We start from the raw sequence: 21802 nt of genomic DNA on the forward strand, positions 1-21802 counted from the left end.
GTGCAGTGGCCTGATCATAGCTCACCAAAGCCTGGAACTCCTGGGCTCAAGCAATGCTCCCATCTCATCCTCCCATCCCAGCCTTCCTAGTAGCTAAGACTACAGGCTCACACCACCACACCTGACTAATTTTTTAGTTTTTTGTAGAGACAGAGTCTCACCATGTTGCCCAGGCTGGTCTCAGATTTCTGACCTCAAGCAGTCCTCCCACCTCGGCCTCCCAAAGTGCTGGGATTATAGGTGTGAGTCACTGCATCCAATGAAATATTTATTTTTTTAATTGACAAGTAACAATTGAATATGCCATAATGTATTGCTTAACCATGGGGATAGGTTCAGAGAAGTGCATTTTGAGAATTGTGTCCTTAGGTGATTTTGTCATTTGTAAACATCATAGAGTGCACTTACACAAACTTGGACAGTATAGCCTACTACACACCTAGGCTGTATAGTATAGCCTGGTGCTCCCAGGCTACAAACCTTTACAGCGTATTACTGCACTGAGTTACTGTGAACAGTTGTAACACAGTGGTATTTGTGTAGCTAAACATATCTAACCATAAAAAGGAGCAGTATTGTGTACAACATGATGTTTTGATACAGGCTGTATATCCCTTATCTGAAATGCTTGGTTGTATATCCCTTATCTGAAACGCTTCTGTTGGGATTTTATTTTTTGTTTTTTGAACTATTTGCATTATACTTACTGGTTGAGCATTTCTAATCCAAAAAGTGTGAAATCCAAAATGCTGCAATCTGTATTTCCTTTGAGTGTCACATTGGCCCTCAAAAAGGTTCAGATTGTGGAGCAGTTCTAATTTCAGATTTTCAGATTAGGGATACTCAAGCTGTATATGTATACATTGTGGAATGGCTAACTCAAGCTACTTAACATGTGCCTTACCTTACACACTTACCTTTTTTCTTCTGCTGAAAATGCCTAAAATGTACTTTCATAGCAATTTTCAAGTATATATATTGTTATTAACTATCACTATGACTATAGTTAAGAACTATAGAGTAGATTTAGTCTACTAGTTAATAACCAGTACAGTAGATCTCTTAAACTTATTTCTTCTTTCTAAGTGAATTGTATGTCTTTGACCAACATCTCCGCAATACCCCCCACCTCCTAGTTTCTGGTAACCACCATTTTATTCTTTGATTCTATGAATTTAACTTTATTAAACTCCAGATTTCTTTCGTGGCCTGGGCTCAGTGTCCTCTCATGTGTTTATTTTCCCCACCTGGGGAGGGAGAAGGTGGCCTGGCCCTGTGATCAATGACAAAATGTCCTGGGCTCCTATTTGATGAGACTGTCTCAAGGAGTTAGCACTATTATCAGTGGAAGGCTTCTACTCAGTTCAGAAAACATACACTGAGCTCCGGTGTGGTAAGGGCCGAGGCAGCCAGATCACTTGAGGTCAGGAGTTCAAGACCAGCCTGGCCAACATGGTGAAACCCATCCTTACTAAAAAATATAAAAATTAGCCAGGCATGGTGTGCGTGCCTTTAATCCCAGCTACTTGGGAGGCTGAGGCAGGAGAATTGTCTGAACCTGGGAGGTGGAAGTTGCAATGAACTGAGATTGGGCCACTGCACTCCAGCCTGGGCAACAGAGCAAGACTGCATCTAGAGAGAAAAAAAAAAAGAGGAAGAAGAAGAAAACGCTCATTGAGAATTTATTACATGCAAATAGGATACATAAAAATAGATAAATAATGGAATAAGTTGACTTATGTTAAGCATATTTAAGATGAGATAGCAGTGAACTGTGAGAAACTTCTTTTTTTTTTTTTTTTTTTTTTTTGAGACGGAGTCTCACGCTGTTGCCCAGGCTGGAGTGCAGTGGCGCGATCTCGGCTCACTGCAAGCTCCGCCTCCCGGGTTCCCGCCATTCTCCTGCCTCAGCCTCCTGAGTAGCTGGGACTACAGGCGCCCGCCACCGCGCCCGGCTAATTTTTTGTATTTTTGGTAGAGACGGGGTTTCACTGTGGTCTCGATCTCCTGACCTTGTGATCCGCCTGCCTCGGCCTCCCAAAGTGCTGGGATTACAGGCTTGAGCCACCGCGCCCGGCCGAGAAACTTCTTAGAGGCAGGAGGATGGAGATAGTTCTTAGAGAATGGGAAGAAGTGAGGCAAGTCATGGGGGAAGAAAAGCTCTTCCACACACGTGGAGCACCGTGACCAAGAGTGAGGATGCGGGAGGATTGACGGGAGATCCGAGAGGCAGTGAGCACATCCATTTGGCCGAAGTGGAAGATTGTCACAGGGGAATAATAAAACAGATATAGAGAGTAATTGGGAATAGATTGTGGATAACCTTGAATACTCAGTAAAACAACTGCAATCTATTTTATTGAAAGCTTGTAGGATGAACTTTTAACAGTTGAGATGTAACTGGCATACCAGGATCAGTCTTAAAACAGAAATAGTCCGGAAACGAGCGGTGTTCTTTGTAGGAGCGTGCCCCTTCAGCGCTTCCCCTCCTGCTGTGCGTTTCCATTTCTCCTCAGCCCTGTGCTATCACTTGCCTTTGCAGGTGCCTCCATTGCTCTCATGGACAAAGAAGGATTGACAGCCCTCAGCTGGGCTTGTTTGAAGGGCCATCTCTCAGTAGTACGTTCTCTGGTGGATAACGGAGCTGCCACAGACCATGCTGACAAGAATGGCCGTACCCCACTGGACCTGGCAGCTTTCTATGGTGATGCTGAGGTGGTAAGTACCTTTAAACAAGCCTCAGGAGAGCAGAGAGAGGGCTGTTCTCCATCCATACTACCTGGAGTTGAAAGTGGAGTGATGTATTGATGATTCCTGATACAGAGCTCTCAGATCTATACTTGCTAGAGAGCAAGAATATTCAAAATGCTCTTAAAGATCAAGAATATAGCTAAGGCCTGAAATACCTTGGCGGCATAGCCTGGTTCAGGCCAGCAGTTGAAAAAGGTCAGGCAGCAGCCAGAGCCCTCAGTGGAACAGTACTGAGCCATTACACCTGTCCTAACTGCTCTGCTTGATCCATGTCCTAGGTTCAGTTCCTGGTAGATCACGGGGCCATGATCGAGCACGTTGACTACAGTGGAATGCGCCCTTTGGATAGGGCAGTGGGGTGCCGGAACACTTCTGTTGTTGTCACTCTTCTGAAGAAAGGAGCCAAGATAGGTAGGAGAAGGGAAGAAGGTGTTGGCCATCTGTGCCCAGGGGCCAGACTGGTCCAGTGGTCTGGCTGCCCTGGGTATTTGGTGTGAGCATATATAGTTCCCCTTCCTCCCTGGCCCAATTATTGTCCAAGTGAACAGAGAGGCTCTTGGCCCAGAGAAAGCACCATGTGAGCCATGGTCTGCAGTCCCCTGTGTCCAGAACCACATGGTTCTCTACCATGTCCCTTGTAGCCTTAGCCAGGAGGCTGCTCTGGCCTTAAGCACCTCTCAGCACTGCCTCTGTACCAGCCCCACCCTGTCAGCATCCTGGATCTCTGCACTGCCGTGAGCCTTTGCTTTCCCTTGCTCTGAATGTGCTTCAGACTCAAGTCCCTGCTGCCGCTGTCCCAGCTGCTCCCCAAGCCCACAGACCCGTAGACGAGGGTTGGCTGATATGCTGGCTTTGTGCTGCCTGCCTCTCACTGCTGCTTTTTCCTTCTTTTTTTTTTTTTTTCACCTTCATCCATTTTTTTTTCCTCTCCTACAACTTTTTGTTTTCTCCTTTCTTTGAAGGTTGTCAGACGTTACCGAGTCGCCCACGAGGTATATTTCACCGCTGTCAGCATCAGACGTGGTCTGATGGCTTGGTCAGCTTTGCCTTCTCCTCTTTGGTTTAGCCTGCATGAGTTCCCTACACCTCTAATCTTTTAATTTACTTCACCTTAAAAGAAGATTTTTTTTAATGACTGTTGTAGAGAATAACTTGAACTTTTGATAACTAACCTTGAAAAGCATAGTTTGTAAATAATTCAGGCATTTGTAAACTAATCAATGTAACCTGTTCTTTCTTTTTGTGGGTAAAATCATCCTCAGTAATGTTGGTTTGTTTCACGTCTGATTGACATTCGAACTGTGCTCCTGCTTCAAAGTGAATCCCGGGGAGTCGTAGTTGGTACTTATCATTTAAGGGAAGCTTTAGAGTTATCAGTGGTTTCCCTTCTGCAAAGTACATATTTTAAAGTTAAGAGGCTAAACGTCTGGGGGTTTTGAGTCCCAAATCCAAAATAAATTACCCTTTTTGGACTTTTCAAATCCTGTGGTAATGTTTAATATAAATCCTTTCTCCCAATTTCCTTATTTAAAATAATTCCGAACTGAGCCATTGCCTGCCCACATGCAGCATGCAGGCTTTGCTGCCCTCATGTGGGGCAGGCTCACATGGTTCCAATGTTCTTATTTTAAGGTGAATACAAATCCAGTGCAGCTTCTTGGCAGTGGGAGTTACTAAAATACTCCCAGGTCTAAAAGATGAGGTACGGATTGTGGAGCAAGTTGTTCTCTCAGCAGAAATTCCCCCCAGGGTATTTTTTTCACCTAGCTTCCTACCACCCTTACATTGTATGAGTTTTTTACCCATCATGCATCCTGTACACTACAGGTCCAGCCACATGGGCGATGGCCACCTCCAAGCCAGACATCATGATCATCCTCTTGAGCAAGCTGATGGAAGAGGGGGACATGTTTTATAAGGTGAGGGGAGGGAGGGACACAGTTTCTTCAGAACAGCCACTCGCTGTTTTCTATGCGTAGAATCTTCCAAAGTCTTGAAATCAATTCTCATCTTTTGTTGTAGAGGCCAAGGGAAAATACTGTTCCTCAGTGATGGCCTCATATGTTGGGGATCCTGGGGTTCTACCTTACCAAGAGAGCAAGGGTAGCCTATACTTGCCTGCAGCTGATCAACCTAAAGCCCTGGTTTCACCTGGTCACTAACCGGTGGTTATGTCGATTTCTACATGGAATCTGTTAGGTAGGATCTGGAAACTCATGGGACAAGTAAAAGTAAAATTATGTAGTATAGCTATTTCCATTATGGTGATCCTAGCTTTCATATGTCATTATATATACATAGATTAAAAAGTACGTAACAATAGCTTATCAGCATCCTTGAGTAAGATAAGGAAACCAAGACAAATAGCAATTATAAGATTTGTTTGAAATCATTCACTGAATGACAACAATTACAAAAACTATGGAGTCTTTTTGTACTCACAATCCAAGCTGAAGGCTCCATACCCTGACACAGATAAACTCCTCGGTCTATTCCATGTCAAAGTCATCGCACTGTGTTGAGATCAGCTAGATTACCCGCCCCCAAAGCTTCATACAAATCCAACCCAGTTTTTGGCAGCAGGCATCACTGACACTTCCCCAGGACTAAAAGTTAAGGAAAAATAGTTGTGAAGCATATTATTCTCACCTGTGTCAGGAGTGTACAAGTTCCTAGGAGCAGAATTCTATCTTCTAAGTACCCTTTGAGTGAGTCATGGTAATCTAGGACTCTCAGGCTTTCAGGAAGCTTAAGCCCTGGCCCAACCTTGATTTTACGCAACTTCCAAGAAGGTCCTCATTACCCTAGATGTCATATTTATGGACTTCACAATGGCATTGCTCTCAGGTTATGTCCTGGTTATAGCATAACTTCTGGTATTCTGAGGCAAGGAGTCCTCTTAATGAAAATATGCAGTGCCATTATTGTTCCCCTCAGAATTCTACCTTGAAAGATTCCAAATCTCTCCTTTGTGACTGGTGCTAAGGGAAAAGTAAAAGACTGGGATCCCTGTGGAGTTGTAAGTATAGAGAAGGAATAGAGTGGATAACGATCAGCTAAAGGGGTGGGAGATGCTGCCTGCATCTTTCTGGGCTCAGCTTATAGATTTTCAGATACAAAGTGGAAGAAAAGTGTAAGGTCACTATGGCCAGATCTCTAAATTGGTCATAGATTTACTTCATCTTGGATAATCCCTCCTGCAACATCCGATGGAATCACAAACTCTCAACTTCACTTCTCTACTGCCACCCTGCTCCATGCCTTTTCCGAAAATGGGGAACACTGATTGGTATTATTTTATGCCATGAGATTAGGGAAACAACCGCTAGACTGCTTTAGCTCCCACATCCTTCGTGAGCAAGAGAATGACTTCTAGAGGGCTGACCAGGTGGAGCGTCAGACCAAAAAAAGAGTTCTCCAGACAAACCAGAAATTAAGGAAGAAGTAATAACTTTGGAGTGCTTGGGACTAGGAAGTCATTTGTGTTCTGTAGAGATCAGTTCAAGCAAAAGGAACTTTGAAATGAGCATGGTCAGCCTCTTTGGAATCCAGTTGGGAAGCCAGGGTCTAGGGCCTTCCATTTGCCAAGGCTTTGTCTCCCTGGCTTGTATCTTGGGTATCCCCTCAACCTTGCCTTTCCTGCCAGATGAGTTTCCTATAGAAAAGACTGGACCCTTCTGCCCTCGCCATCAGGGCCAGAACTCCTCTCTAGGCTGATGTTTGGGAGGGTTCGCCCTTAGTAACAGCTGCTGAGAAGAGGAAGGGAGTGGGGACCACACTTCTCAGCTGTTCCTCAGACCAACTATGTGTTTCGCCATCTTGTGCTCCCATTAGAAAGGTAAAGTAAAGGAAGCTGCCCAGCGCTACCAGTACGCCCTGAAGAAGTTCCCTAGAGAAGGGTTTGGTGAGGACTTGAAAACTTTCCGGGAACTAAAGGTGTCTCTCCTCCTCAACCTCTCTCGGTGTCGCAGGAAAATGAACGTAAGTCCCTGTCACCCCAACTCCTTTCTGCAATCCTGGAAGCTGATAGCCCATGTCACTCACTAGCTTTTACCAGGCCCCTGAAATCCTCCTCTGCCCCATTTGGAACTTGGTTGTCCTTCACAGAGCACTGACATTTGCAATTTGAAAGAAATTAAGGCCGGGCGCGGTGGCTCAAGCCTGTAATCCCAGCACTTTGGGAGGCCGAGACGGGCGGATCACAAGGTCAGGAGATCGAGACCATCCTGGCTAACATGGTGAAACCCCGTCTCTACTAAAAATACGAAAAACTAGCCGGGCGAGGTGGCGGGCGCCTGTAGTCCCAGCTACTCGGGAGGCTGAGGCAGGAGAATGGCGTAAACCCAGGAGGCGGAGCTTGCAGTGAGCTGAGATCCGGCCACTGCACTCCAGCCTGGGCGGCAGAGCGAGACTCCGTCTCAAGAAAAAAAAAAAAAAAAGAAATTAAGTCTAAGTATCTCAAACTGTAAAGAAATTAATGCTGCGACTACTTTGCAGCTTTCTGAATGTTCATAATTTCACTGAAAGTGACGAGAATACCATCTTTTCCCACCGCCATACCACCCAGTCAATGTTCTGGTCTTTGGGAAAATGTGAGAGCAGTGGTCACTAGAATTCCAGTTGCAATTAGATATGAATTGTAGTCATTACTCTCAGGTATAGTCCCTTGTCATTTGAAGAAGGGCTGAGAGGAGGGCTCAGGACCATGGTCTTGAAGGTTTAACTTCTGAGGCTGTTGAACTTTGTGCCTCTTTCCTCATCTTTGTATCCCAGCATGCCATGTCCCTTCTCATCCTAGAGGGAATCTCAGAACTCCCCCTGGACCTTGACTGTCTCCCTGGTAGGCCACAGTCCTTCCTGCCTACCTTGCAGACCCACCTCAGATGCCCCCAGCCACTGCTCCCTCAGCCACTGCCCTTTAACATGAAGACACTCCAAGCCAAGAACCCTCTCTCAGGTTTTGGAAATAGCTAAGGTTGCATCAGGAGTCTCTGACATCCACCAGCCTGAGGTCTCACAGTTCTTCAGGAGATAAACACAATCCAAGCCATACAGACGCATCGATCAATTAAAACCTCAGCTGGACGGAAGCAGGATTTAAACCTCATGGCCAGGGATCTTCCAGAAAGATGATTTGTGTGTGTAACCTTTAGATCATCCATTTCAGACCCTAAACCCTGACACTTGGAAGGAGCCTGAGATAAACCTGACTGTCTCAGAGAACACAGCCATGACGCTCAGAGGCAGAGTTGCCCCATGGTGCTGAGGGAAGTGGGGACGTGGCAGAGGCCCCCCGACGCCGGGAAGGGAGAGGGTGGTGGTCTCGAGAGACAGTGAGGTTTTCATGGCCACGAGGTCTCCTGTGAAATGAAAGGAACAGCACCAAGGCCTCCCCTGGCACCAGCCGAGGAGGATGAGGCAAAGCTCCGAAGTTGCTGCCAACCCACTGATCTCTTTTCCCTACCAAATAATAGACTTTTTAAAAATGCCCTCGTCCTTTCAGGAATAATGATGGTCCCAAAAGAACAAATAAAAGGATAAGGCTGGAAGCAGAGCAGGGATAGGTGACCCATAAAAGGTGAAATTCCTTCTAGTCCACATTTGTTCAGAAGCAGTTGTTAACCACCTCCTGGGCCAGTACTGTGCCAAGCACCAGACGTCTGTCTTCTTAGGTAGAGGATTGCCCATCAACTTTTTAAAAATGTTTTTACCTATGCCCCAGGGCCTTTGTTCTGCCCAAGGCCTTGTTTTCTGCCTTAGGACTCATGACTATAACCAGAGGCTACCGTGCTATACTGTGGCTTTGACACTAAAAGAAGGGGGAACCTTCCCTTTTAGCTTAGTATTTAAGGGAATACTGAAAACCACAGACTGCCTAGGTGGCGCTGTTCCCCACCCCACCCCACGGTCTGTGTTCACAGCCCTGCGAGCATGTTCCTCACAGGGACAGCACAGACCTCAGTCATAGCCGGGGTCTTCTCTTCTCTTGTTTTGTTTTGTTTTTCATTTTAAGTGTTTCTAAGTAAGGAACCAGTGAAGAAAAGGAACAGACCAGAGAAGCCTCTGTGAAATAGAAAGAAAACGATAATTAATGAGCATCTACTGTGTGCCAGGAACTGTGCAGGGCTTTTAAATATTGTATCACACTCGATCCTACCTCTGGAGTAGGTATGGATGAGAAAATACATCATACACTCGGGGGTATGAAGCTGGTCAGAGAATTGAACCCAAGTCTGTCTGACAGCCCCTCTCCCTCTAGTCTCCGTAGTCAGTGCAGTTTCCTGTACAGATGTCATCTTCCTGGACTTTACAGGACACCTTCTCATCTGTCCCTTAGAAAGCCAAAGGGTAGTGCATGTAGCAGGAGGGTGTGGGGCTCAGACCAGGGTCCACGCGAGTTGTGGACGTGTGCGTTTGCCTCCTACACGCGTGGATAACTTCAGGAGCTTCGCTGGAAAGGGTTGGTGTTTGACTTCCGGGCTGAGAACTGTATTAGAAAGGCAAAAAGGGAAAATTAAAACTATTTTAATATTCTGGGCAGATAAAGTCCAGTGAGCAGTCGCAAGGCTACGCAGGACAAAGGCAGAAGGAACTTTCAGTCCACAGGCCCCATGGCTAGAGTCATGTCAGGCACATCTAGCGTCCCAGGCTTTCCATCCATGAATGTCAAAAAATGTACAAATAATTTGTTTTATTCCCAAGTTGTCTATTTTTTATATCTCATCAATGACTCATTTGCACACCTATTGTAATGACAGGATTTTGGAATGGCGGAGGAATTTGCTACTAAGGCCCTGGAGCTGAAACCGAAATCTTATGAAGCTTACTATGCGAGAGCAAGGGCAAAACGCAGCAGCAGGTGAGGAGAGAGAGAGAGGGTGAAAGCAAGAGGTCTCTTTTCTGAAAATTTGGCCAAGGCAGCGTCGGCCACCCTGGGGCATATGTACCCAAATACATCTCTGTCCTTGAGAACTGTCAGGGCCAAGCTTTGGGGATGGCTCTGATAGCACAGCCCTCAGCTCGAGATCGGCAAATCTGCTGGGCTGTGGAGACCACGAATGTTTCACTTCGGGAGAAACACTTTTTCACTGGAGAATGGCAGCTTCTTCCCAGAAGCCTTTGCCGTATCTCAGGCGCTTTCCAACCCCCAAAGCAGCATAAAGAGACAACGGCGACTTAAAGAAGCCACTTAAGCAGAGCGTCCGACCACCCCTTTTAGAAGGGAAAGTAGGATGGTTCACTTAACATCACAGGTTCCTCTTCCTTCTCCCATAGGCGTTTGGGGAATCCCAGATTAGTCAGTCTTCCTTCTGGGGCTGTCCTCAAGTCTGGTGGCATCAGACCCCCTTCCACCTAAACCATCACCCACCACACACACACGGAGTCATGAGGTCCTTGCTGTCAGGATGGAGAGGACCCAAGAGAACACCATTCCACATTCCTCGTGCCCACCTGCTGTAGTTTGGCCAGTGGGCAGAAAAGCTCCCAGAAGAACCTAGAACCTGCCATCAGTGATCTTTGTGTAACTGGTCACTGTCTCTTACGCCTTCTGCCCTCCTTCTCCCCAGCTGCATGGGAAAGAACTGCTTCAGGTTCACTGCTATGACCAGGGGCATATGGTCCTGAAAATCACACTCAGGTTGAGGCTAGTGATGGTGGTGGCAGTGATCGCACTCTTATCTAGCTGGGGTAACAAAGTCCTTACAGAAACCTGACTCAAATTCTCCTTCCCTCTGGATCGTTCCTTTTTCACCAGGCCAGTTGCCCCTCCCAGGTGATATTAGTAGAGAAGACGGGAATGTCTCTGACAGTTCATTTCTTCATTTGTAAACTAGAGTCTCCTTGGAGTCAGCTCAGCTCCAGCCCTGAGTGGCCTAGTCAGCAAGCTAGTGCCTGCCCCACTTCGATAGAGCAGATGGAGACACAGCAGTTCTGAGAGAGGAGGGTTAGAAAGGGCAAAGGACAGGGTTCTTGCCTAGAGTAGAACAGGCCTGAAATTTGGAGCTAAAATATTGAGAACATAAAGAAAAATTTCTGCTGGATCAGCAAGATTTTTAAATATGTAGTTATTTTTGTTCCTAAGCTACTTGACAGTGACCCTGTAAATGACAACCCCACCCAACTTCCATACTGCCTGGTGTGTGTTTGGGCACCAAAACAACTTCCTGAAGGGCCTGGCTGGACTGACACAATGGGGCATTTCTCTACTATTCCCAGAGAGGCCAGAAGGAAGATGGAGGCTGAATGGGTTAGGGAATCATTCGGACTCTTCCAGAATGAGTCTACCTGTTTCCTTCCCTATAAATCCAACTAAACCGAAACACCCCAGACTCCCACAGACGCCACCACAGCTCTCTGAGATAGTGACCATGTTCTCAGCTCTTGGTGCTTTCTCTGGATTCAGAATAACTCCAGCTCCTGTGTTCACATTTTGTCAAGCAGACAGTTCGCAGCAGCCTTAGAGGACCTGAACGAGGCCATCAAGCTGTGTCCCAACAACCGTGAGATCCAGAGGCTTCTGCTGCGAGTGGAAGAAGAGTGTAGACAGATGCAGCAGCCGCAGCAGCCACCGCCGCCGCCGCCACCACCGCAGCCTCAGCAACAGTTGCCGGAAGAAGCAGAACCTGAACCACAGCATGAAGACATATACTCTGTACAGGATATATTCGAGGAGGAGTACCTGGAACAGGATGTTGAAAATGTTTCCATTGGCCTCCAGACAGAGGCCCGGCCCAGCCAGGGGCTCCCAGTCATCCAGAGCCCACCCTCCTCTCCCCCGCCTCGGGACTCAGCCTACATCTCCAGCTCACCTCTTGGCTCTCATCAGGTTTTTGACTTCCGGTCCAGTAGTTCTGTAGGCTCTCCCACTAGACAGACCTATCAGTCCACCTCACCTGCCCTTTCTCCAACTCATCAGAACTCACATTACAGGCCTAGCCCACCACACACTTCCCCAGCTCATCAGGGAGGATCTTACCGTTTCAGCCCCCCTCCTGTGGGAGGACAGGGCAAAGAATACCCAAGCCCTCCCCCTTCCCCTCTCCGGAGAGGCCCTCAGTATCGGGCCAGCCCTCCAGCTGAAAGCATGAGTGTCTATAGATCCCAGTCTGGTTCACCGGTGCGCTATCAGCAGGAAACAAACATCAGTCAGCTTCCTGGCAGACCCAAATCTCCATTATCCAAAATGGCCCAGCGGCCCTACCAGATGCCTCAGCTCCCTGTGGCAGTTCCCCAGCAAGGGCTCAGGCTACAGCCTGCCAAGGCCCAGATTGTGAGAAGTAACCAGCCCAGCCCAGCCGTCCATTCAAGCACCGTCATCCCCACAGGAGCCTATGGCCAAGTAGCCCATTCAATGGCCAGTAAATACCAGTCTTCACAAGGAGACATAGGAGTCAGCCAGAGCCGGTTGGTTTATCAAGGGTCAATTGGGGGGATCGTAGGGGATGGGAGGCCGGTGCAGCACGTCCAAGCCAGCCTGAGTGCAGGCGCCATCTGTCAGCATGGAGGGTTGACCAAAGAGGACCTTCCACAGCGGCCTTCCTCAGCATACCGGGGTGGCGCGAGATACAGCCAGACGCCGCAGATCGGACGCAGCCAGTCAGCATCCTATTACCCAGTCTGTCACTCAAAACTAGATCTGGAGCGCTCCTCCAGCCAACTAGGTTCCCCTGATGTGTCACATTTAATCAGAAGACCTATTAGCGTCAATCCTAACGAAATCAAACCCCACCCGCCAACTCCCAGGCCGTTGCTGCATTCCCAAAGTGTAGGCCTTCGCTTCTCTCCATCTAGCAATAGTATCTCCTCCACCTCCAACCTAACTCCGACCTTCCGGCCATCATCTTCCATCCAGCAAATGGAGATCCCACTGAAACCCGCATACGAGAGGTCATGTGATGAGCTGTCGCCAGTGTCTCCAACTCAAGGAGGTTACCCCAGTGAGCCCACCCGATCCAGGACCACACCGTTCATGGGGATCATAGACAAAACAGCACGGACTCAGCAGTACCCCCACCTCCACCAGCAGAATCGGACCTGGGCTGTGTCATCCGTGGACACCGTCCTCAGTCCCACGTCTCCAGGCAACCTGCCTCAGCCCGAGTCCTTCAGTCCACCGTCATCCATCAGCAACATTGCCTTTTATAACAAAACCAACAATGCACAGAATGGCCATTTGCTGGAGGACGATTATTACAGCCCCCATGGGTTGCTGGCTAATGGGTCTCGTGGAGACCTCTTGGAGCGAGTCAGCCAGGCCTCCTCCTATCCCGATGTGAAGGTAGCTCGGACTCTACCTGTGGCTCAGGCATACCAGGACAACCTGTACAGGCAGCTGTCCCGAGACTCTCGGCAAGGGCAGACATCCCCTATCAAACCAAAGAGACCATTTGTGGAGTCTAATGTTTAAAAGACGTTTTGTTGGAGTGAGACCCATATGTTTTCACTGCACATTTTCAGGCTTGGTTTCCACATTTGAGGTAGCTCCCTGGCTTAATTCTCATGTAGTTTCTGTGTGGTGTTCAGAGGTGGCAGCCCACATGCTGAAATCCTTTGCATGCAGCCGACTGGGAAGCGGCCTCCCGGGAGCCAGGACTTCAGTTTCTCTTGTCTGTGCCCAGCCACATGCTCTCTCCCTCTCTCCAGATGCCAACGAGGAGATTTTCGTGCCGTGTGCTTTAACCCAGGGAGATCACACACACTGGTCAGCTTTTTCCAGGAGACAATCGCTTTCACTGATGTTCTTGTTGTGTAATTGTCTTTTTCCTTTTTTAAAAAATAAGGTGTTCTTGTTCGTTTTCTTCTAGAAACTTTAGAAAGAGTGTGATGCCCCTTTGCCTTTGCATTCTTAGCCAGTGTCACCCACACAGCCAGCCGCAGCGCACTCTCATGCTGTGGCCCCTCCCAGACCGCCAGCGCCCTGCAGCCGCCAGGTCTACAGTGTGCATTAGGATTATTGCTGGTCTTCCTAGGGAGGTAAAAGGATCAAAGAGAGAGAAGGAATAAATGCTAAATTGGAAGAAAACCCCAATATAATTATGTAAAATGTCACTACATTGATTTTCCGAGAGGCATCATAGGAACATGTAAAAAACAGCCCTTTAAATATTGCAGTCAGCCAAGGAAATTAGATGAGAATTGTGGCTATTAAGAGAATTCACTGAGAGTTACTCTCTAGGTTTTTAGCCAACAACCACTAAAAGCTGCTGCTTTTCCAGGGTAGGGGAAGGAATGACTACATAGAAAAACAAAAAAAGATTGTTCTACATTCTCAGTGAAAGGTGATAGGAAGTCTGTTCTGGAGTCATCTACCTTTTAGATCCTGATACATCACTGAATGTCATACTCCACGAAAAGGAAACTCTTCCCGAAGGCTGGCTGGTGTGACAATCCCGTTAGTTGGGTCTTCACCTACGGCCAGATTTTGTTCTAGTGGCCCTCCTTCTGTAAACCCAGATAGTGTCATACAGAAATCGGTTCTTCTAGAAACAGATTGGAATCTCTCGGGACCATAAGACTGAGTCCCAATATTTCCACCCAGGGTCACGCCCGTTGTTGTCAACTTTCATTTTGAGATCTATAGTTCGATTATTATTACAGGAACTGTTTCTTTTCTTTTTCTAGAAGTATTTGTGGGAGTGTGATATTTTAAAGTCAGACACAGCAAAAAGTGTTTCAGGGTGAAGAACGATCCCTTTTAGCCCTGTTTTGTAGCCCTGGGTGGGGGCATGAGATAGACAGCAAGCTTCTGATCTGGTCACTGTGCACATCTTCTAGGTCTCGTGGTCATTTGGTAGGCTGACCTTTGAGTGAGTGAGGCCACTATTGAGTGGATAGCAAGAATATTGGAAGCAAAGCCCTGGCACAGGCCTGGCACTAGCTGTACATCAGCTCTTACAACTAAACAATTCAACCCAACAAACTAAGCAACTGAAACAAAACAAAGGAGCATTCGTTCTCTGTTGCTAGGAACCATTCTGCTCTGTTAGGGAAGGGCTGCAGGAAGGGCAGTTTCCTGAATAAAAATCTGGCTGTGACCAGACCCATGTGTCATAATAAGTGCCCTCTGAAGGGATCATTAAGACACAGGGAACATGAACCTGAGATCAGAAGCATTTCTTTACTAATTTAGATTCTGCCAAATAGATGGACCTCTCCAGCCCCAAACCTAAAACAGGCCAGGACTTGTCTCTTTGTGCTGGAAGCAATTAGTGGGACTAACTCAAGCCCTGGCCTCTTTCCACCCTCCCTGACACCTAAGGACTACCTTCTCAGCTAGACCAGGGTGGGCATCAGCATCCTCTCTCCATCTCTATAGCCCTCTCTCTCACATCAGGAAGATGAAGCGTGTAGCTCTAGCGGCAGCCTCTAGCCAGCAGCCCAGTGGCCTCTCAGATCACTTTTTGGCCAGGTCTCGGCACTGCTGGCCTCTTTGCATCTTATTCCTTACAACCGCCTCTCGCTGAGGAGCCACTGCATTCGGAAGAATTTCTCAGTGTCTGTTAGAAAAGTGCTTCTGCTCATTTCAAACGCCACACATCCACCCACACTCACCTGTCCAAGAGAGTGAGCAGGTCCTGTAGCTTTACAAATATGCCACTGATGCCACTTCTCCCCAGGTCTCTCAGTTTTCCAGGACAGAAAGGAGATGTAGGGCCTATACCCTATTCAGCAAAACACCTAAAATGTCAACAGTCAAAATGTTGACTGTTTGGCCATGATAAGAGGGAGTAGATGTCACCGCTGCATGCCAGTTGTTGACTAGAATATGCCAACCAGAGCTTGTGGGGGCAGGAGACGTTTTTCCTTACAAGCAGACTGCCTGTGCCCTGTGCCCTGTTTGCTACTTCACTGCCATGGAACGATCTGAGTACTGTATTTCAGAGCTGCCCCTTCCCCAGCAGCAAACACTCGCTGAGTCTGTGTCTGGCTTCAGGTGGGAGGAAATGTTTTACTCAATTCATACCACCCTGAAATGGAGGACAGAGGTGACAAACTTCAGCTTAACAGGTTTCTCACCAAGATGTATGTTCCATTGGCCCAGGATTCTTGCACTAATGGGTTTCTATCACATCGTGTCTATAAATGGGTGCACTTTACTGTTTGAATTTGTAACTGAAGTACTGGGTATTTAAGTGTGAGTAATGTCTTCATTAGAAAATAGCAGAACTGCTCTTGTCTTTTAGTGTATTTTTCAAGAAAAAAATAAGGAAAGGAAAGACATAAAGCAGTGGATTACAACATTTACAGCACAAGAAATAACTGTTGTATATAAGCATCAAAAAGATTAAGAATTTTTTAATATGAAAAATATTTGCAGTGATTTTAAAGTGCTTTTCCAGCAATGTTCTTAGGGACTCCTGAGACACGGTTACTTTTATCTACTGGATCAGTAAGGCACACAATTAACAATTAACAATTAATGTTTATTTACAAAGTAAAGGGAAAACCTGTGTAACATGAGAATTTGGCATGACAAAATGGAGACCATTTTGTATCTGCTGTTGTATCTTGTCCGGGTTGCAGACGTGCACTATTAAAGTCCCAAGTTAATAGAGCACAAACCCTTCTCGCTCTTCCCCCATGTGCCCCTCTTTTTAGATGTGTATAACAAACTCGATGGCTCAGGAAAATTCCATTAATTAGAATCATGTACAGTACCCCAGGTCGTTGTCCAGATATACAAGTTTGCTCATGTAGTTAAGCCTGGATTATTAAACACTTTTCCTAAATTATTGTAAACAGAACAGCTTAGAGAAAGGTATTCTCAGTCCTTATATTGTATAGTAGTTTATGAACCCCTCTCTAAATATTGGTATTTTTATATTCCAGAGATGTACCCAATAGAAAAATGAAAAATCAGTATCTAATTTAATATCCATAAGTATTTTTCCTTAGATTTTAGTCATGTACAGTGGGCTATGTGGACGTCACTTGTGCTTCACCATAGTTTACCACTAGGTGTCACTGTGGCTCTGCACTGTGCTTGTTGTGTAGCAAAGAACCGCGGTATCCCCTCGGGGGAGAGGAGCTGCTTCCAGGGCAACAGGCAGTCAGGCTCAGAGGTTCAGGAGAAGGGAACAGAGGCCTGGAAGGGGTCTTCGTGCATCTGTGCCAGTTGTGCAAGACGAACTCTTTGAACACTACATACTTTGGACTTCAGCCAGGCAGAGGCTGGGAGAAGGTTGCCCAGAGCTCCCTTGCTCTGGTAGAGGGACAGGTACATGGAGAAGCCCCTTCTTCCCCATGAGCCTCCCTCCTCTCAGTTCCTCTCAGCCTCCAGCTTTTATAACTCCGGAAGTGTCACAGTTGGGTGGTTTGATTCAGAGATAGTTATTTTTCTACTGCAGAAATGCCTTGGACAAAACCAGTGCTCACTGAATCTTTGCCACAAAATGGAACAGGCTATCCCAGGGGGCAAGAGGTGCCTGCCCCTGTGCCCAGCCTCCTCTTGATGCTCCCAGTGCCCAGCAGCCTCGCCCATCCTGCCTGTCTGTTCCTGGGCTGCCCATTTCTCCAGAAACCGACCTGCAAAGGCAGCTGGCTGCTGCCTGCACACCGAGGGCTGCGCGGTCCTGCTGCTTGCTCACTGGGAGGTGCAGCTCTTTCTCCTCTTCCTCTAGGAATTCCAGACCAACCATCTACCATGACTAACAACAATGAACAAAGGGCTTAGGGGTAAGAGCTACCTACAAAGACGTGTCATGGAACCCTTCACCATGCAATGCCTTGAACTCAGCTCTGGCTGCTCCCAAGAAAAGGTGGCTGGCTGGGGGCCTGGACACAAGCACAATGGGGCTGGTGGAGCCACTGTGCAGAGCTACTTGAATAATCACTGGGTTTTCATCAACTCCTTTTGTCATACAGACCACTCAAGGGCTGAAGTGTTGGTAACCTTCATTTCGGTGTCCAAAGCCTCACAGCAGCTGAGCCACCCTGAGATGCTTGTGGCCACATGGTGGCCACAGTCAGAGCTTTGAAAGTCAGTACCAAATGAACGCATAATTGGACACCAAAAATCAAGTGTTACTTTCATGTTTCCTCACCCCTGTCATCTCATTGCCTCCTGCTGACTCTGATACCGACGCTGAGCTGACTTGCCAGGCTGCCGCTGGATGCATAGAGATCAGGCCAGCGCTGCGCTCATTTTTCCAGATAGACCTACTCTGTGGAACGGAAGTGCCCTAGCTGCTTTGTTTTTGTAGCACTTGCTGGCTGAATTTTTCTTTTGCTAATCGCTAACCAGAAAGTCTGGTTAGAGGGGGCTCAACTCAATCCCTTTGGTCCCCAGAGCCAGACAAGAGTTAATTCTGGAAAATTCAGTACTTGAATGTACCTGCCTTACTGCATACCAATTTACTTGGGGTGGGGAGGGGGGGAAGTTAGAGATGCCGGCTCCAGATCTCCACTTCATTCCCAGGTGATGTTGGAAATCCTGTAAGTTACACTTCCTGTGCTGGTTTTGTTTTGTTTTTTGTTTCCTTTGGCTGATTCCTGCTGAGTGAGGCCAGTTCCTCATCAGGCTCAGGGCAGGTGCCATTTTCAGGCGTGGCCTCCTTTCCATCTAGCACAGCATCTTTGTCTCTGTTCTGTCTCCTCCAAATCCAAGATGATTTTAATTAGTACAGACATGTACAGTCTACAATTAAAGAGTGATTTGTACTAATATGATTTTGATTCTTCCTCCTCTTTGCTGTCCTTTCAAGACACTTGCTGGAAAAAGCTTTAATGCACTTAGTTTTCCCTTAGGTTTTCTATGACTCCGATGTAAAGGACTTTCTCTGTACAGTATATTACCCAATGCATGTTTGTTCTCTCCCGATACAGTGAACACCACACAGTTGTGAAGCCGTGCAGTGGGGATGCCCCACACCCTGCAGAGGCATCGACCCCTGTGTATAAGGAAAGACATTTTCCTTTGCTGTACTTGCTTGAGCAGTTTTATTGTCTGTACATGTGAGCTGTGTGAGATAGATGTGAAAAGTTCAAATGAATGCATTTTCCTGCCCCATGTATACAGATTGTCATCTGTACAATGAACTGTATGTATGAAAGCAAATGTACTTATTTATAAATGGCTAACACTTGGAAAACCACGGTGTTGTGATGCTTTTCTCCTTCCGTTACAGCCTCTTCAGGGAGCTGGCTTTGAAGCTTACCCTCCTGAGGATGCAGTGATGGGGGCGCCCTCCCCCAGGAGGCACTGGGCAGGTTAGGGCTAAGGCCAAATTCCCGATGATTTGCTTGGTCTCTTGTGGGACATTCAGAGCCACCCCTTTGTGCATTTATTCACTTGGTCACGTTATTGAGCACCTCCTGTCCTCAGAGTTGGACACTGTGATAGGCCCTGGAGAGAGCTGTGGATAACAAGAGACGCCATTCTAAGGAGCTGTCAGCTTGTGACATTTGTCAAGAAAGGGAAGCTTTTTCTTCATTGGAAGAGGTTTTTCTCCAGCTATACCAAGGGAGCACTGAGCTCTCATTTCATTTTGTAGCTGAAGCTGCACCCAACCCAGCCACCCTACCAAAGCCAAGGCTGAGGCGGGCTGCCAGCTTGAGTGGCTGCATTTAGAGGCTGCATGCTGAGAGGGTAGCGAGCGGAGGGCACAGTTCCCACTGAATACCCAAGGGCTTCGTCACAACTGGAGGCCCACTGCTTCCAGGGGCTTTGTCTTTTCATCAGAAATCTGGTCAAACTCCAGTCCTCACCATAGAGAGCTAGGCAGCTGCATTGTGAATGGAAAAGTAGCAGGTTTCCTGCAACTGGCTGGAGACTCAATACTTTCTAAAAGGGAGCAGGGGTCACGGGGAGCAGCACTGAGCCTGCAGCCTTTCCTGTTTAACTGCGACCTCTGTGTTTACTTCAGGGACAAGCGAGGAGGGAGACCACTTCCTCTAGACATCAGATTTGTGCTAAACAAACATTCCTGCTGTGCGTACCTGCATTTCCCAAAGCCTGGGGAAGCAGACAAACTCCAGGCCACACAGCCCAGCCTGGACGCCACAATTGCCTTCAAAGAGAAGAGGGGACTCTGGCAGCAACCACCTGCTGAATCTCAAAACCATTCCTGGGCTGCTCCCATTATTTCATTAAAAAATGGATAAATCAGGGCCAGGCACGGTGGCTCACACCGGTAATCCTAGCACTTCAGGAGGCCGAGGCAAGCGGATCACCAGGTCAGGAGATCGAGACCATCCTGGCTAACACAGTGAAATCCCGTCTCTACTAAACAAAATACAAAAAATTAGCCGGGCATGGTGGCGGGCGCCTGTAGTCCCAGCTGCTCGGGAGGCTGAGGCGGGAGAATGGCATGAACCCGGGAGGCGGAGCTTGCAGTGAGCCGAGATCGCGCCACTGCACTCCAGCCTGGGTGACAGAGCAAGACTCCATCTCAGAAAAGAAAAATAAAAATAAATAAAAGATAAGTCATTGGCAAAACCCCAGATTTTTAATTTATATTTTATATTTTTTTTTTCCTTTTTTTTTTTTTTTGAGACAGAGTCTCACTCTGTCACCCAGGCTGGAGTGCAATGGCATGATCTCGGCTCACTGCAACCTCCACCTCCCAGGTTCAAACGATTTTCCTGCCTCAGCCTCCCTAGTAGCTGGAATTACAGGCACCCGCCACCATGCCCAGCTAATTTTTGTTGTGTGTTTTTTGTTTTTTTTTTTTTTTTTTGAGACGGAGTCTCGCTCTGTCGCCCGGGCTGGAGTGCAGTGGCGCGATCTCAGCTCACTGCAAGCTCCACCTCCCGGGTTCACACCATTCTCCTGCCTCACCCTCCCGAGTAGCTGGGACTACAGGCGCCCGCCACTTCACCTGGCTAGTTTTTTGTATTTTTAGTAGAGACGGGGTTTCACCATGTTAGCCAGGATGGTCTCAATCTCCTGACCTCGTGATCTGCCCACCTCGGCCTCCCAAAGTGCAGGGATTACAGGCGTGAGCCACTGCGCCCGGCCTAATTTTTGTATTTTTAGTAGAGATGGGGTTTCGCCACATTGCCAAGGCTGGTCTCAAACTCCTGATCTCAAGTGATCCACCCACCTCAGCCTCCCAAAGTGCTGGGATTACAGGCATAAGCCACTGCGCCAAACCTAGATGTTTTGTTTTGTTTTGTTTTGCTTTTAGATGGAGTCTCACTCTGTCACACAGGCTGGAGTGCAGTGTTGTGATCATAGCTCACTGCAGCCTCGATCTCCTGAGCTCAAGTGATCCTCCCACCGCAGCCTCCCAAGTACCTGGGACCACAGTGCGTGCCACCACGCCCTGCTAACTTTTGTTTTGTTTTGCAGAGATGGAGTCTTGCTATGTTGCCCAGGCTGGTCTTGAACTCCTGGCCTCAAGCTGTCCTCCCGCCTTGGCCTCCCAAAGTGCTGGGATTACAGGCATGAGCCACCACACCTGGCCAAACCCCCAGCTTTTTAAAGAAGGAAAGGTAAAAGGGAATGATTCCTTTTTAAAAACTATTAATACTTCTTAAATAGAATTTACCCTCAACCTTATTGAAAAGCTACTCAGAGTAGAAGCAAACAGCAAACTCAGCAGAAGTCTGTGTAGATCGCAGCACCAGGTCAGACTTTCTTCCCCTGGTCATCTGCTCACGGGTCGACCTCATGACTGCAGGCAGACACAGTACGCACATGCACGTGGCGCCCAAACTCCCCTGCGGTCGTCTGGGAACGGGTAGACAAACCAGCGGGAAGTGGAGTCACCCTCTCTCAGCTTTAAAAACAAGCTGGAGGAGCTTGGAGTCTTGGCACCTGAGTTATTCCATTCTCAGGAATAAGACGGGGCATTGATAACGGGTATCATGTCTGGAAGGCCCTGCGATAAAGAGAGGGCCCGCTTAGAAGAGAAGGTGCTCAGAGTCCATTCTAACAGGCCATCCTCTTGGGAGGTCCACTGTGTCCCAGACACTGTGATAGGGACTTCACATACGTTCCCTAATGTATTCCTCACACCTTGACAGACGACATTGCTGTCTCCAAAACAAATGCGGAAGCAGATCCTGCAAGTTGAAGTTGCTCAGGGTCACAGAGGCAAAGGTAGGC

At 47.6% G+C, this 21802-nt stretch overlaps 1 protein-coding gene and 1 long non-coding RNA gene across 5 annotated transcripts in view; one reads left to right on the forward strand and one right to left on the reverse strand.

Annotated features, from left to right (window-relative positions):
* Positions 1–5476, reverse strand: part of LOC144335863 (uncharacterized) — a 34716-nt gene extending 29240 nt beyond the window's left edge. Inside the window, exons 1-2 of the long non-coding RNA XR_013407059.1 lie at positions 5453–5476; positions 5194–5357 (exon numbers count right to left, since the gene is read on the reverse strand). This is a non-coding gene — a long non-coding RNA (uncharacterized LOC144335863). The remainder of the gene's footprint in view (positions 1–5193; positions 5358–5452) is intronic.
* The window catches only part of TANC2 (tetratricopeptide repeat, ankyrin repeat and coiled-coil containing 2), a 475420-nt gene extending 456578 nt beyond the window's left edge, over positions 1–18842 (forward strand). For 2 of the 4 annotated variants that reach the window (XM_077972347.1, XM_001116098.5), the window contains exons 21-26: positions 2543–2718; positions 3030–3162; positions 4579–4670; positions 6586–6732; positions 9510–9610; positions 11194–18842. In XM_077972347.1, the coding sequence (XP_077828473.1) occupies positions 2543–2718; positions 3030–3162; positions 4579–4670; positions 6586–6732; positions 9510–9610; positions 11194–13159 (2615 nt within the window). In that variant the 3' untranslated portion in view covers positions 13160–18842. Of the gene's footprint in view, positions 1–2542; positions 2719–3029; positions 3181–3713; positions 3744–4578; positions 4671–6585; positions 6733–9509; positions 9611–11193 lie in introns of all 4 variants that reach the window. The other 2 variants (XM_015120072.3, XM_077972346.1) reach the window with 2 other exon arrangements.
* Positions 18843–21802: the final 2960 nt, after the last annotated feature.

Source organism: Macaca mulatta, chromosome 16, assembly GCF_049350105.2.
Source record: "Macaca mulatta isolate MMU2019108-1 chromosome 16, T2T-MMU8v2.0, whole genome shotgun sequence".
Taxonomy (NCBI): domain Eukaryota; kingdom Metazoa; phylum Chordata; class Mammalia; order Primates; family Cercopithecidae; genus Macaca; species Macaca mulatta.